Here is an 18130-nt window from a genome sequence, read left to right on the forward strand (position 1 = left end):
TTACTTTGCTTCTAATGACTTGTTAAAACTCTAAAAATATCTTACATGTTGCTTTTAATGGCTGAGCCATTGTAAAAAGTTATAAAATATTGGCATATAGGAAATTGTCATTTTTTGGTAAGAGAGTAATTATCTAGACTTTGAAATTACTTTATTAATATTAATGTATAGCATGTTAATGTACAAGCATACTAGTTTACTAGAAGGGCCATAATTGTTTTCTTAAATAAAGTACACAGAAAATATTCGTAGATTTGCTCCCTTACATACTAACTCTTAAACTAAAATACGTATTGTTTAACTGAAGAAGAAAACAACAAATACTGTGTTCATAAGACAGGCAGAGTCAAATACAGTTTCACAGGGCTGTCTCCCAAAGATCAATACTTGAAGGAATTTCCTGTGTGCTGCCATAAAATTTCAGAGACTTTTCATGGAGGAGAAGTGTTTCTTCAAGATTACTTCCACTGATGTTCTGGGCATTAAAATGATTTAGATTACAATATCTAAAAAAGAAAGAAGGAAAGCTTTTCTTAAGACCAGATGTAGATGACTTGATAAATCATTTGCTTTTCTCCTGTGCTTGTCTACCTTTTATGATGGCTTCGTAGATACTGGCACAACAGGATGATTATTTAAGAGTGCTGTTCACCAGAACAGTCTTTTTATAAAAGGGCAGGAGGGGTTTTAGTACACGTTAAGGCTCTCATAAGGACCTTTAGGTGGTGCTTTCTTATAACCTGCAGTGAGTCTCCTCAATGCTGCCAGAAACACTGTGGAACCCTCTTGACCTTATGGATTTGGGATTTAACCTTTTGCAGTAAGGGAAAAGGTTGCTTGCCTGGACCCATAAAGGCTTATGAGATGCACTGAGGACTTATAAATATGGTGCTGAGACTATTTGACTATTTTAGACCATTGTCAAAGAAGGGATTCATGACTATGTTTCTAGAATGTTCGCCTTCCACCCTCAACTCCAGAAAAACTTGCCTTTCCTGAGTGTCTTGTAAATACCAGACACCATGCCAGGGAGGGACGGAATCATCTCCACATCACAGACTGGATAACTGAAGTTCCTAGAGTTAAATAGATTTTTTAGGGTTCATATAAATAGTAGTAGGCGGAACCTGGCTTTGAAACCAGAACTTGATTATTTTAAATCCTGGCCTTTTTCCTTTATGGCATGGTGGTTCTAAAATTATCTTCTCGTACACTTTTGGGTAAGCTCCAGGAAGATAGGCATCTTAGACTCTCTTGTCCACTGCTATATTCCTAGTGCCTAGAACAGGACTGGATATTCAGCAAATGTTCAATAAATATTTATCCAAGAAACAAAGATGAGCTATGAGTTCAATTTTATCAAATATACATAAGTCTTTGGGGTTACCAAGAGCATGACTGAACAGAAGATCCATTTTTGATATGAAAAGGTTTCAAAACCTAATTGTACCTTCTTTTCCTTCTCAATATATTGCTAAAAATAATTTTAGGAGAATGAATACTGCCTGAATAACTCTGATCATTTCTCTTGGATTTATGTTGCTTTCAATAATTGTTACAGGTTATGCACAGAAGATGACCAGTATCATTGACAAAATAAGTGTGGCAATAGCATCTTTATGTGTTTTATAACACTGGAGGGACAGTGACATTGTTATAAAAATCAATGCTATCTTTCCCCTTCCCCCCAAACACCTTTATTTTTATTTTAGTGTCCAATGTGGGATACACTTTTATTATTAAGCACATTAGGTATATTTACCTAATATTACTTTTCAACAGGGAAAAGACATTTCAGATACTTCATTCCTTCACCTCCAAACAGGATAGCTTCAAATATGACATGTCACCACTGCACTATTTCAGATGTGATTGAGAAGAAGTCTAATATAGATAGAAGGGGGCCAGAGACTTTCTTTTGTTTTTGTTTTTGGTTCATGTAAGAGGTAATTCTGGTGTGACATTCATGGATAGTTCCTAACTGTATTCTGCTGGGGATTTGAGGTGATGTCCCAGTGACCCTGACATGCTTACTTTGGCTCTAGGATTAACACTGGGTTTGTATCCCACTAATATATGCTGGGAGAAGCCCCTTTTGGCACTAACACAGACATAATATCACCTGCATATTAGCAAGGATTTTTTTCATAATTAACTCACCGTCTTCAATCATTTGGGACAAGAATAGGACTGCTGTTTTTGATAGATTGGCCTCAATTACCTGGCTCTGAACAGATAAATATTTGGGTTTGATAAAAATTGGATTGTGATAGAATGTGTACTGAGATCAATACTGACTTATGAACATATTTCAACAATTTTGTCCCTGAGACATGGTGAACTTCCTGCTTTTTTGCATCCTTATGGTTCATTAGTGCTTGACAATAATACCACATAAATAAGTTGGAGCCATGCCCTCCTTCTGTGGACACTCATCTCACTCCCTTTCTTTCCACAGGGCTCTTGGCTAACTTCTGACTTGGCCTGTCCAATCACAGTGGCCAAGAGGTCCCCAGGGAAATGCATGCCTTCACACTGACATAGTTGGTTCTACCTGTTAATCTTTGGAGGCAAATTTTCTACATTGTCCTTTCTTCTTATGTGACATCCATTCTTTTCCTGTGGGGCTGCTGATCAACAAGTGGTAATGAGTGTAGTTAACTTTAACTAAAGGGATTAGTTTTCTCCCAACACACAAATTAGGGGTTGTCACAGAGCAAGTAGAGGGCTCTTATCTGGGACTTAGAAGGAGTTCCTATACACAGGAGTATAGGAGAATGGGCTTTGGAGGCAACCAAATTTGGGTTTGAATCCTAGTTATGAGAACTTGGTAAGTTTAATGACCTGTCTTTGCATTTTAACTTTTGTATTTACAGAGTGATAAGGTCTATGTGGCAGGGAAGTGATGGAAATTAAATGAAGTTGTTTGTATGTATAAAACATGTTGCATAAGATACGGTATGCTCAACATGTGGAAAATTAATTTCTTTCCTTCATTCTTTGTCTTCTTCCTCCTCCTCCTCCTTCTCTTCCTCTTCCTCTTCTTCTTCCTCTCCCTCCTCACCTCCCCCTCCTCCTCCTCCTCCTTCTTCATCTTCTCTTTTAATCTCTCTCTCTCTCTCTCAAGTCAACCCCTTCTCCCTCCCCCTTTCTTTCTTCCCTCGAAATATGTAGGGAAAGTAGACAGGAGATGGAGACGATCTTAAAAGAATTAGATTTATTTTTGAGTAATCCCTACATTATTACTTAGTACTTTAACTTTGGTTCTTCCAATCTCCAGTGCCTTGTACACTTTCATTATCTCCTTTTTGGTGTGCCACACCACCATCTGTCAGAAATTCATTTTTTGAACAATCACAGAGAAAGAATCACACATGAATATTTTAATTTCAAGCACTCATGTTAGCTCCATGTAGACCGGTACTTTGTTTGATGTAACTATTTCTCTGATACATGGAACAATGCTTAGCACATTGGTTAAATGCATGAATGAATGAGTAAATCCCTGGGCTAATAGATTCTGGTTCCAGTGAAAGTTCTATGTGAACCAAGTCCAAAATCATGGTCATTTTGGTCATACCTCAGTATAGGTCCAGGAGAAGAATTAAAGGGAGGAAGAGGGGAGCACAAGGCCAGGTATTAGGCTATTATTATTATTAACATTTTGGAGATTTATTCCTCCTCATAACAGTCAAATGGCCCAGTTACTATTCTTTCTGTTTCCATTTTACAAATGAAGAATCCCAGGCTTAGCAAGGTTAAACAGTTTGCTGAAGTTCATACAGTTGATAAGTTGTGGAATTGGATCCAACTAAGCTGACTCTGGAAACCACCTCTTAAACAACTTCATGGAAGACAAAGGTCAAATCTTACAGAAGGATAAAGAATAAGAATTTGAGAGACAGTGCAGATTTGTGCAAGATGACAGATGAACATTACTGAGTTTGGAGATGGTGGATGGAGAGGAAAGAGACTTTGCCTTCAATTTCAGTTTCCATTCCTGAATCTGGTTCACTACAAAGCTGAGGAAATTTCTGTCAGATCTTTCTATAACCCTCTGATTCTCTGATTTCATTTTCAATCTAAAAATGAGACTGGCATTTAAAGAAATTATGTATTCTGGAAGAACAATTTGAGAACTCATATACTTGGGAGGATAAGAAGTGCAGAAATCCAGGGAGCCCTAGGCTTTTAGTTTTGTTGCCCATTCCACCTTGTGTGGGGTTTAAGTGCCCTCACACTGGACCTTGAGCTCTGTGACAGCGGGAGCATGGATGGCACTGAGCATTCGTTCTCTTACTGGCTTTGCATCACCCTGGTTGATTACACTACCTCTATGCAGCTAATGTTCCAAAAGAGATTTATTAGAAAGACGAAGGATTTAGGTAAGGGAGAAGTGACAACAACTGGGACAATGTATGACTCAGATGAATGGAGGAAAGTGAGGAAAATGCTTAGTTTCTGCTATATGGTAGACATTGTGCTCCACCCTTTACAAAATTCATTTCCCTAAAACCCGTAAGTGGTTGGTATTATTGTTTTTATTTTACTCATGTGAAAACAGACACTCAGAGAGGTTAGAGAGTACATAGCCATCCAAGAATACGAGAGAGCGAGTGAGCAATATGGAATGACAATGAATAGGATGGTAGATAATGCATATGAGTCACGGAATGGTCTCAGGTGACTGGCTCAGGGGTTTTTGCACCATTTTCTATTGACCTTGAAATGGTCACTGCTGATTTAAAGGCCTGAATGGGATCCAAATCTCAAGCATCATTAGATTCCTAGCTATTTGTTTAATAAAATTCGCTTTTAATGGTAATGATTCATTCACTCTTATTATCAATATGGTTATTTCTAATTCTAAAGTGTTACTATGTAATGGAGAACGAAGTCTTATTTTATAATGCATTTTAGAATTGAGTAAAGCACTATTTTATTATGAGGATCAATGGGAAAGTGAAGTCTAAAGTGAAATTTCTTGCTCTGAACAATCTGTTAAATTTCTGTAATGTGTTGATATGTCCACTCACAGCATACCAGATTCCCATTGGCTCACTGATGGTTCCTGGACGGATATTTCAGAAATTGTTCATCTTACCACACACTTACTCACCTTTGCGAAACACTCCAGAATCCCAGGACATTCAACAATGTTAATGATGCCAGTAAGAAGAAGAAGCTTTCTAAATTGCCTTTGTTTAATGTGTTTGGAAACCAATTGCCTGTTTGGAACAAATGTAATTGTTATTCAACGGCAGAGTTGTACGTTTCTGTGAATATTTTATCATTTCACAATTCATAGAGCTTTATTCGCTTCAATAACATCTACAAAGCAAAAAGCTTATCTAAGACTTTATTGTCAACATTCATTTAATTCTGTAATTAACAGTACAATGATAATCAAAGCACCCCAAATATTTTGAGGTAAAAAACAAAACTCTGGGTTTGGAAGGTAATCCTGATTATGCTATTAACTTGTAGGAAGCATGTTTGTCTTATTTATCCTTATATTCTTAATATCTCAAGCAGTGTCTCCCACATGGGAATTGTTTAGTAAATATGTATTGAATGAATGAAAAATATTTCCATGATTAGAGAGTCTGTTGCATATGCTAATTGTTAGACAAGTGAGATAAGACAGGTAGATGATAGGTGTTACATTATTTTAACAACTTAGATAAATCCAGGGCTATTTTATAATACAATGTCCCTATTAGTCAAATTACTTCAATCACTGATTGACATGGAGATTTTCTTTTGACTTGATGAATACTTTCTTCAATTTAATACCCCTAAATAAAGTATCCCCTCTTGTTTATGAGGTCAAACTGAGTATATATGAACTTATTCAGGATTCAAGGCAATTGCTTTAGTTTGCTCCTAAATTTTGACTATTGATTTGGATCATTGGTATAATTTTCTTTCCATATCTATAGCAACATCTGTCTATAGCAACACACACACTCCACGTATCTTCAGTGATTTCTGATACATTACTATTCAATATATTATATATACAACACTAAATTTAAAACAATACTTCAGAATTAGCAATGATTCTAGTATTAACAAATATACTACAGATAGGTTATATTATAGAATGTTTAAGGACAAACTCTATTCTTACTGAAAGAACTTAATACAATTATAGTTCTGAATGGGTAAATATTTCCAAAAAAATTATGCATTATGCGAGCAGAAACAGATCAACCTTGAACATTCAAATGCCAATGTTTTGGCATTTTGTTGTCTTTTTAGAAGGAAGAGCTCCTACAATGGATGGTGAAGGGGAGGGAGTGTGGATCCACAACAATTGGTCTGTGTGCAAAAGGATGGACCTTCATCACCATCTTTGGCAAATGGGTTGTGGATTGCTACTTGCACTGGAGCAATTGAGAGCCATTGTTTCTTGGTCTCTCCCTTGACAATGCATACTTTCAAGTGGGATTTGAGTTAAATGCTCTGTTCAAGGTTGATAGCAAGTGCATAAGTACGACAGCTGTGATTAATTGTGCCATTTCCCATTTAAAGCTGTTTCTCTTCTGTCATTTAACTTCCCAATGACCATTATTGTGGATCAACCATGAAAATTAGCTTGTGTCCATTATAGTCTTGGACCCATAAATAAAAGTTGGTACTGAGTTTAGAGCTATTCTGTAAGTTCCACTTCCTCATTTTATTAATTTGGGGTCATTACAAAGGACATTTATGGTTTTATTGCTATGTTGACATGATGCCTTCATATGGTGTTCAAGTGAGCAGTTTGAGTATTTCCCTCTATGTCTGTGCATTGGATAGTGGGTGGCCCTCGTGTGTGTGTGTGTGTGTGTGTGTGTGTGTGTGTGTGTGTGCTTGTGTGTGTAGGAACAAAACATTTGGTTGCACTTGAATGGGGAGAGTTGGAGTAGAGGTCAAAATAAGGTGAGATAACATTCCACTTATTTTCAGAACTAAACTATCTGCTAAGCCTATTCAAATAGTCCTATTTTCTTTTTCTCTTGAATTAATATCCCAATCATATTTCTGTCCTTTTCATTTCACATCAGCACTTTGCATGTCATGCTATTATACCATTTTATCACCGTGTTTCTCTGGCTAGAGTAAGAGAAGTTTGCACAGAGTATGTGAAGCTTCAGAATTAACATGACATTAATTCTTCTTGGAGCATGAATTTTGGTCCATAATAAGTAATTGAAAAGACTATCTTTATATTATAACAAAGTCAGATGAGGGAGAAGAATATAAATTTTATAAGATCTTTAAAGGTAAAACATAATATTTCTAAGAGATTGTGCAATTACAGCAAATACTAGCCTTTCTGGAGACAATACCAGATCTGCTGGCATGCCAACATTCTTGTGTCTGTCACTGGGGACACCGTTGGGGACACCATGGCAGGCACAAATGAGAAGCACCGTGACTTGCTATATGCAATGCAGGGTGATAGGACAGAAGGATGTAATGCTAGAAAAGTTAGAGAAAGATCGTAAAATTTGAAGGGATACACAAAACAGTTTTTGAGAGGGGCTATTTAGAAAATAAAATGGAAGACTGCCATATCACCTATTCAAATTCCTGATACTACTCTGTATTCCTTCTTAGATTTCATCTTTAGTGGTCAGCTGTCTTGGCAGTGCTGGTTTTCGCTCTGTTTCCATATTCTTTACTTATTTAGTTATAACTTAACATTGTCTACAGAGCTAGCTTACAAGGTGAGCTCCACAGTAAAGAGAATCGTTGTTTGAATTAACAGTGTGGGACAAACACCAGCAGCAAGATGGACAGAGGTTCTTCATGAAACCTGAAGCTTGGCTTTACCTATATGGATATTATCTATGTGAAGAGGACTATGAGATATAACATGGGCTCTTAGGCAGACAGACTTTTGAAGTCAAATATTGCTCCTTTTATTGAGCAGTTTTGTTATTGAGCAAGTAACTGGACCATTTGGGCCTTAGTTTCTCCTAAAATGATGATGCCAATACCTCCTTTGCTGAATTGCTGTGAAAAGTAGAAAAGATGATGGCTGCCAAGGTTTGGACACAGAGGAGGCCCTCCATAAACAGATTATCACCTCCCCTGTCCCCTTTAGAGGTAGCTCACACAAAAATCGGGTAGTCAGAGCCTGATCTTGGGCTCGCTTTCTGTCAGATATTTCCTCATGTTCTGTGTGCCTTTTTTTTTTTTTTTTTATCATTATCTCAGGACTGGTTGTAAAATGTTCCATTTAACATTGTCAGTTGACTCAGCTCTTAGGTACTATAACTTTATTTTAGTAGCTTATAAACTTTTATTGTCGTAATTCACATTTGTGCCATTTTTCATCTGACATTTCTAGTTGCTGATTGAAACCAGGAGCATCCTTGCAAAAGGAGACAAAGGGAAGACTTCAGGTCTTGAATGGGACTAACGCAACTTTCCAGAACTCTGCTCATGTGGACAGGAAAGGGATGGCATGAGAAAGAAGGGCCCAGGAAGAGTCTGGTGGCTTATTCATCATGGGCCATTCATCAAAGCTCACAGCGAACCCTAGTTATGTATGTTAATTACGTAAACTGCTAGTTAGTGATGAGTGTTAGACTGTTGAGGTAGTGGAGCACTCACAAAATACTTGGCATTGTGCAGAATTCCCCCAAATAGCTCTTACTCAACTCCATTTATTTGTTCATTGAAAATCACATTTTAGAAATTTCCATGTGCCAGGAAGTGGACATTCCAAGTTGCTCAGGAGAAGCAGATAATTAGTCAGGGACATGAAATGGCAATGACCCTGGACTAAATAAAACTAAATAAAATGCTTCTATTTATCTTAACCTATCATGATCATTTTAATAACAAAAAGACCATAGAGTCCACCAGACCAGTTCTTTTACTTTGCAAACTGAGGCACAGAGAGGTAAAGCAAGGCACCACTCAGCAAAGCCCTCACCTTTCTGCCCTTACATCAAAGGCTCTACTGCAGCCTCCCTACTAATGGAATTGCCATCATTATGACTTTCCTTAACTCCTTCTCTACAGGTTAAAAATATCTGGATGGCAGTCCTTGAAATAGCCTTACCCAAATTCTTTCTTATACACCCAATACAATACAATACAAATCCTGGGACTCACGTCCAACCAACTGTGTGGTCCTTGAAGAAATTTACATTACATTTAAAGCTTTTAAAACTGGATTGAGAAACATATGTGGAGGCCCACACATGCTATATTACTGTAAACAACAAGAAGTTGCTAATATGAAAGGGAAATACATTTTATTCTGCTCCAATTGTATGCCCTCTATTTAAGGCCCTAAATTTCATGTTCTGCTTTGATGTCTCTCAGCCTCACAGGGCCCCAAAGGTCTAACTGTGTGTTTCCCAGTCCTCGTTAGATATGCTCCCCATCCAGAAGGAAATGTTCCCAAATGATTAGTTCCCCTCTTAACCAGATCAGCTGCACTCTACCCAGGCTTCAAGCTAATAGATTTCGCTTCCCAGTCTTCCCTCAAGATTATTCAGACAAACCAATCACATCCACCTGCAGGAACCAGGGATCAGCACTTCCCTTTGTTACTGAAAAACCCGTACCCTATGGATCCTGCATGGCAGGCTGTATTCTCTTCTCCTTTAATGTGAGTGTGTATGACTAATAAACTGCTGTAATTCACTTATGTCCAGTTCAGGAGTATGTTTAAGCCACCTCATCGTATTTTGGGAGCAGTGGGGAGTGCTTCCTTCACCAAGTGGAGCAATAGGAGGTGATTGGAATATGTCCCCACCACAGAAATCAAGGTCACTTCTAGAAAGAATATTAGTAGCAATGGCTCTGATGCATAATTAATGATTTTTTTGTGTGGGGGAGGGAAAGAAGGAAGAAGCCCTCCCAGGTCTTCCTATACACCGCTACATAGTACCAAATACTTCTACATCAGTGAAAGTAACTCCCGTGAAACCACAGGACAAGAAGCAACGGGAAAAGAAGACACATAGGGTATACTCCTTCAAGGAAGTTTTGTATTCAGAACTAAAAATGCGGGGATGAATTCCGGGTGGACAAGATAGCTGGGGATGCTTAAGACTGTGGTCTGTAAACATTCTATCTGAGCAGTGTTAGGGAACCTGAGAGTGGTATGGATAAAGTTCTTACTTCAGTCAAGCAGTCTAGTTGTTACAGTAACTTGGGCTTTAATAGTATACTTTCCGTGTAACCTAGCAAAAATATCTGCACACACTCCGAGTTGATAAACTTGGCATCAGTTATCTCTTTTTTTGAAGATGAGTAAGTAGTAAAAAGTCCAGTATGGGGAATAAAAGTGACTATAATACAAACTATTATTGCTGCTTACAAGAAACAACCCCAGCACAGATTGGCAAAGTTAAAATAATAATGATGATGATAAAGAAGAGGAACACATAAGAAGAAAAATGTACTGGTATGTAGTCAGATTTCCATTGCTGTGACAGAATTCCAGAGAAAGTAAACTTAAGGAGGAAAGATTTATTTTCTCTCTTGGTTTCAGAGATTTCAGTCCTTGGTAAGATGGTTCCTTTCCTATGGGCCTGTGATCAGGAAGAACATCAAGGTGTGGCAGAGGAATGCTGTCAGCTCATGGCAGCTAGAAGTAAGAGGTGCACGAGGGGCAGAGAGAGAAAGGACAGAGTAAGGGACAAGATATATCATTCTATCCTTATAGGACGCACCTCCAGTGACCTGTTTCCTCTAATTAGGCCCCACCTCCTACAGCTTTCAGGAAAAGTTGAATTCAAAGAAAAAAACAATTCAAAGGGACCCCAAGGAACTTTTTAAATTGATATAAAGCACAGTCTGAATTGAAGATTTGTCAATGGGCATGTCTTAAGTAATGAAAACATAACAAAATCTTTTGGAAATGCAGGGTAGAGTATATAAGCAATTCTTGTGAATGATTATATCACACTGTCATTTTTTTTGATAGAACAGGCAAAATAGCTAATAACATGGAGAATCAGAATAATGTGACTGATAAAATTTTAAAGAGAGGGCTGGGGTTGTAACTCAGTGGTAGAATGCTTGCTTTGCACTTGTGAGGCACTGGGTTCAATCCTCAGCACCACATAAAAATAAATAAATAAAGGTATTGTGTCCATGTACAACTAAAAAACTTTTAAAAAAAGTTTTAAGAGTACAACGTTGTTTAGTACAAAGAATATACCCTTTCATACAAGTTGAAATAAATCAAGAGTAAACAAAACCACCTAGAATTGAAGATATTGCTCCGCAATCACAAATTCGTCAAAGTATAAATAAAATCTATAATCATGAAATATGTAGAAAATGAGAAAGCTACATTTACAAATTTATAGATGCAAACTCTACTCAGATACATTTAAAGGCATACAGGTTTTCTCATTTATTAATTTAGGTATTGAGGATGGAGCCCAGGGGTGCTCTCCTACTGAGCTAAATGCACAGTCTTTTTTATTTTTGTATTTTAAGACAGAGTCTCACTAAGTTGCCCGGGCTGGCTTCAGACTTGTTACCTTTCTGTTTTATCCTTCACAGTCACTGAGATTACAGACATATGCCACTGTGCCCAGCTCAGGTTTCATTTTTAAAGTAAGAATAAAGATTAATAAACTATAAATTTAAGATTAAAAATTGAAGAATGAATATTATAGATCTAAGGAAAGTAGGTTGAAGGAAATAAACACGAGAGAAGCAAATCAATACATTAAAATAGATTTAATAGTTCTAAGAGTGAATGATTCATTGAAAGAAAATATAACAAAATAAATAAAACTGACAAATCCAATCAGGCTACATAACAAAAAAGTAGAGGCAACAACAATGTTTGGTTATGAATATGCAATATTAGTGTCAAGTATTATGGAAATGGAGTGATTATTTGTGAAAATATTTATTGTCAAAATTAAGCCAAGAGGAAATAAAAATACTTAATAGCCAATAATAATGAGGAAAATCATAAAGAATGATCTTCAAATGAGAATTTAGGTCAGGCACAGTGGCACATGCTTGTAAATCACGCTACTATAGAGACTCAGGAAAGAAGGATCACAAGTTTGACATCAACCTGGGCAACTTAGGGAGACTCTGTCTCAAAGTGAAAACAAAAATTAAAGGGCTGGAGAGACAGCTCAGTGGTAGAATATCTCTAGTTCAATCAATCCCCAGTACTGGGGGAAAAAAAAAAGAAAGTCAGTTGACAAAAGATGTATAAGTAGCATCATAACTCCAATAGTATTTTTTCACTGAAATGGAAAAAAAAATCCTAAAATTCATAGGGAATCACAAAAAACCCCAAATTACCAAAGCAAACTTGAGCAAGAAGAACAAAGTTGGAGGCTTTGTTCCAAATATACCAAGAAGTTAAAGTAATCTAAACATAAGGTACTGGCATAAAAACAGACACATAGACCAACAGAACCCAGAAACAAGCCTGCACATTTACAACCAACTGATTTTTACCAAAGGTATCAAGAACATATAATAGAAAAAGAACAGTCTCTTTAATAACATGCTGAAGAATGAAATCAGGCTTAACCCACAACATATTAAATTGAAATGAATTAAAAACTTAAATCTAAGATCTGAAACATAAGATTAATACAAGGAAATCTATGTTTTCTTGTATTAATGAGGGAAGGAAAGCTACTTCGGTGATAGTTATCTGGACCATAATATCTTGGATATGACCCCAAAAGCACAGGCATAAAAGCAAAAATAGACAAATGGGTTCATTGTACTAAAAATCTACCATACAGCAAAAGACAACAAAAAATTATGTACAGGGAAATGAGAGGGAGTAGGGTATGAAAGATGGTGGAAGAGACAGACATCATTACCCTATGTACACGTATGATTCCTACAAATGGTAGGAATCTACATCGTGTACAACCATAGAAATGAAATGATGAACCCCATTTGTGTACAATGAATCAAAATGCAGTTTGTAAAATATATATATATGTATATATATATATCTCCAAACAAAAAGGAATTAGCAGAGTGAAGACATAATACACATATCCACAGACTGAGAGAAAATACTTACAAATCATATGTTGTATAATGGGCTAATATTTAAAATATATAAGGAACTCCAAAGTACAAGAAAACAACTCAATTTTAAAAAAATAGGCTAAGGGGCTGGGACTGAAGCTCAGTGGTAGAATGCTTGCCTACTATGTGTGAGGCCCTAAGTTTGATCCCTAGCAAAAAAAAAAAAAAAAAAAAAAGGATAGATGTTTCTCCACAAGAAACATACTAGCCAACAGATACAAGAAAAGAAAAAAAAAAAATGCCTAGTATCACTAAAAATCAGGAAAATGAAAACTGAAGCCTATATGAGATATCACTTCAGATGTGTTAAAATGGCTATTGCTATAGTTTGGATCTGGAATGTCCCCCAGAGGTCATGTTTTAAAGGCCTGGTTACCAGCCTGTGGCACTATTAGGAGTGGGTAGAACCTTGGGAAGGTTGGAACCTAGTGGAAGGGAGCTAGGTCACTGGGGGCATTTCCATAAAAGAGGATATTGGCAAACAGATCTCTTCTCTCTCTTTGCTTCCTAACTGCCATGAGGTGAACAGGCCTCCTTTACCATGTGCTCCCACCATGATGCTATGCCTTGCCACAGACACCAAAACATTGGAGTCAAATGACCATGGGCTGAAATTCTGAGATAAAGTAAACCTTTTCTCCTTACAATTTGATTATCTCAGGTATTTTGTCACTAACCACTTATTACTCAGAAGATGAAAGATTAGTGTTGGTGAGGCTGTGTTGGTGGGAAAGTAAATAAGTACAGCCATTACTGAAAACAAAATACTAAAAATAGAATTACTATGTGATCCAGAAATCTCACTACTGTGAATATATCCAAAGGAATTGAAATTAGTATGTTGAAGAGTGGTCTGTACTCCCATGTGCACTGCAGCATTATTTGTAACAGCCAAAACACAAAAACAACCAAACTGCCCATGAGTGGATAAAAAAAATGTGTTATATATTCATAACAGAATACTATCCAGCCTTAAGAAAATTCTGTTATTTGCAACTACAAGGAAGAGGATATTATTGTATTACGCAAAATAAACCAGGCATAGAAAGACAAATACTGCATAATTTCACTTGCACATAGAATCTAAAAAAGGCAAACTCAAAAATAGAGAATAGACTAGTGGTTACTAGAAGCTCAGTGGGAGATGAATAGATCCAGAGAGATGGACATGTTGGTCAAAGGGTAGAATATCATTTTGACAGGAAGAGTAAGTTCTGAAGATCTGTTGCACAGCATGGTACTATAGTTAATAATAATGAATTGAATATTTAAAAATTAGCATAAGAGGGAATTTTAAATGTTCTTAACACAAAAAAACGATAAGTATGTGAGGTACTGGATATGTTTGTCAGTTTGATTTGATCATTCCACAATGTCTACTGTATCAGAATATCATTGTACTCCATAAATACATAAAACTATTATAAAAATAAAATAAGGAGATAGGAGGTCCTGAATGCATTTCTTATTTTCACGGGAAAACTGTATCTTTTACCTGGATTTTCCCAGAGCACAGCAAAAGAATCATCATTGCTATTAAGTATTATCCCTTCCCTGTACATAAAGATGATTTAAGATTGAAAAATCTATTAATTAAACATACAATAATGATAGAGTCAGTAATAAAAACTATTAGGTGATCTCAAGAGCTGTTTATGAGTCCTCCAATAAAATTTAATCTAATTTATTAAATATCAGAAAACAAGAAATTTCATATAATAAAGCATCTTTTAGGATACCTTTATAAATCTAAAATACACTTCATAGAAAAATATTAGAGACCCATATTAAGGTCTTGACGAAGATAAAATGTGACTGCTCTGGAGTTCTGCATCCTGATAGAGATGCAAAGCATCTCTGGAATAAGGACAGAGGGTGGAAGGAAAGAGGCAATACTGGGGAATGATGTTGGTCAAGTTATATTGTCATGTTGTGTCATGTACAAATGTGTAACAAGGAATCTCACCATTATGTACAGTTATAATGCACTGATAAAATATGGAAAATATATTAGAAATAAGGGTAAAAATTCTATTTAAAGATGAGAAAATTTTGCTGAAAACTTGAATCAACTTACATATCTTTAAAATTTGCTAAGAAAGTTTAAAAGCTTTTGCACAGATGAAGACATGAGCATTAATAATTTCACTTATAATAGTGATGATCCCAGCAAGTTGTAGTAAGGGGAAACACTAATTGCAAAACAAACAAAAAAGATCATAAATTCCTACAATATTGTCAACAAGAAATTCTCGAGATACATATGAAGAAAAGAAAATCTTACTGAAATGCGTTTAAAACCATTGAATAAATAATAAAGCCATGCAGGCAGGGGATATAAGTCATGGTAGAGCACTTGCTTAGCATGAGCAAGGTCCTGAGTTCCAACCCCATTACCGTGAAACAAAGAAACAGGTTATGTTATATATCTAGGTGGAATGCAAAACACTGTAAAAAGTTTAGTTTTTAAAAAGTGCAAAAAATTTTTTTCATTGTATTGAAACAAGAGAAGATTGGGTAAAACTGATAAAAATAATTCTAAAATTCATCTGGAAGTATAAACCAGATAGAATGTGGTATCAATAAATGAAGAATAACCACAAAGATACCTGTGGTTAGTAATACTATATATGAAATATATCATAAAATTATAACAATTAAAAGGAGTATGATATGAAGCAAAAGTCAGGAGACAGCTAAAGGGAAGAGTATAGAATAATCCTGAAATAGTTCTATGATCACATAAGAACTAACAACATATTAAAGGATATGTTAATAATTGATTAATTCCATTCATTCTATAGTTATGGGATATTTATGATTTAACCAACTTTTCTCAACTATACCAATTACATTATAAAATAAGTTATTTGCTTTAGCATCACAATGTAATTCACTTGGATAAGAAAATTAAATAAAAAATGTTAAGCCACTAAAGTTCCACAACCATTATGAATGTAATAAATTTAATCACAGTGAAAAATGTTGACAGATTTGACTACATATATCAGCAAAACCTGTGTAAAAAATCTTGTCTATAAAATTACAATGTTGAGTCAAAACTAGGAAACTCTTAGCAATAAATACGACATAATACACACATATAAACCAATAACAGAAAACATGAATAATCTAAAACAAAAGTGAGGAAAAGACATGATTAAAGGGCCGGTGTTGTGGCTCAGTGGTAGAGCACTTGCCTAGTATGTGTGAGGCACTGGGTTGGATTCTCAGCCAGCACATATCAATAAATGAATACAATAAAGATACATCAACATATAAAAAACCTGAAAAAAAGACATGACTAAGCATTTCATGAAAGAGAAAAGATACAAATATACTATAAAAATTAAAAATTTCAATAAATCATTTAAAAAATACAAATTAAAGTAACAATAGAATATCATTTTGGCCAGTCAGATGTCAAAGGTCAAAATATTACTACGACCAGCTGAAATTAATACCTTGGAACAAGTATTACATCACAAGGGCAACATACTTGACTGCAGCCTACTTCTCTATTGTCTGACACAATTATCTTCACAGAGCGAATAATCCTATTTTTAGCATACTGTTTTAAGGAAAAAACAAGTGATGAACCTAAAGAGGATACCAAAAAATCCTCACTTAAGTAATATTTAGAAGACTGAAAAATTGGAAACAACTTATATATGGCATAAGAAGGAATAGCTCATGTGTGCATGTGTGTGTAGATATATACAACACAATTGTCAATTCTGAATGACAGAACTGAAGGCTCACAATACTATTTAAGGGAAGAAGGAAAGGTGGGGACTTGATACGAATTTGTTGAATGAGCATTCAGCAGGGCTTATGTAGATCCTGATTTAGTTTAAAATCTATGCAAATGTAAGTTTAATACCTACACACATGCACATACACACAAATAGAAATATATTGGAAGAAAATTTACCCAAATCATAATTTATCCTTCATCTTTTCAAAGTCTTTCCCCCCTTCTTTATTATTTGGATATATTTAGTCATATATTATATTTACAGCAAAAAATAAATTTAAAGCCAATTCATCAAACCTACTGGAAAAATTTGACTTCCAAAAATTGTTTCTGATTAATTGTGAAATGAAAAAGAAGGTTGGTTTTCCCCCCCACCAACTCTTCTTCAGCAGTTGAAGTTCTGAAAAGCAGGCCTGCTGTTAGTAGCCTTGATATTGTAACTTGGAAGTTACGTGCTCATTATAAAGTTGTCCTAAGATATTATTACAGAAATCCTAATGCCCCAAGTGGTAAGAAATACTTGATTCTTAACCCTTTGATTCACTAAATCAGCAAGACATTGCTCTAAAGAAATCACAGATTTACCAAATACCTGAAGTATTTATGATATTATTGTAAGGGCTACCCCATTTTGCTTTCAATTCAAAACAAATTTCTGTTCTTTTTTTTTTTTTTTTTTTGAGGAAGATACACTATTTCTCCTTTTCACTAGCTACTATTTTATTCTGAATGTAATAGACCTTAGAAAAATCTTAAATTATGTCTTTGGAACCTCTTCAAGTGATAGACACATACATGTACATTTATTTCTCACAGATCAGTTAGATTTTTCTTTATAAAACCAGGGACTGAATCCAGGGTGCTTAACCACTGAGCCACATTCTCAACCATTCTTATATTTTATTTTGAGACAGGATCTTGCTAAGTTGCTTAGGACCTCACTTAGTTGCTGGGGCTGACTTTGAACTTGCCATCCTCCTGCTTTAGTCTCCAGAGCACTGTGATTACAGGCCTGCACCATCACACCCAGTCCATTATATTTTTTTTTAAAGTAATTACATGGTGCTGGTAATCTTGCAAACACACAAAATTATTGAAACAAAATTGAAATGGCTTTTATTCCCTGCTTTATTTTAGGTACACCTTTTGCTTTACCATTGCTTTTTCCTTGGGAGCAAAGAAGTGTGCAATTACAAAGAAGTATCAGTTATTCTCCAGGGTGGATATACTTCTGCACCACAGAATAAATCCAGGGTAGTAAAAAGAGCTTTGGAATCAGGGACCCACCGTTACTACATGACTATGACAACTTATATAACTTTCTGA

At 35.7% G+C, this 18130-nt stretch overlaps 1 protein-coding gene across 1 annotated transcript in view; it reads right to left on the minus strand.

Annotated features, from left to right (window-relative positions):
• Positions 1 to 358: 358 nt before the first annotated feature.
• Positions 359 to 18130, minus strand: part of SLC15A5 (solute carrier family 15 member 5) — a gene marked incomplete at both ends in the record, with an annotated part of 78280 nt that continues 60508 nt past the window's right edge. Inside the window, 2 exons of the mRNA XM_079140116.1 lie at positions 359 to 506; positions 5120 to 5228. Of these exons, the coding sequence (XP_078996242.1) occupies positions 359 to 506; positions 5120 to 5228 (257 nt within the window). The remainder of the gene's footprint in view (positions 507 to 5119; positions 5229 to 18130) is intronic.

The sequence above is a fragment of the Sciurus vulgaris genome (genome assembly GCF_902686455.1).
Source record: "Sciurus vulgaris genome assembly, chromosome: 5".
Classification (NCBI taxonomy): Eukaryota; Metazoa; Chordata; class Mammalia; order Rodentia; family Sciuridae; genus Sciurus; species Sciurus vulgaris.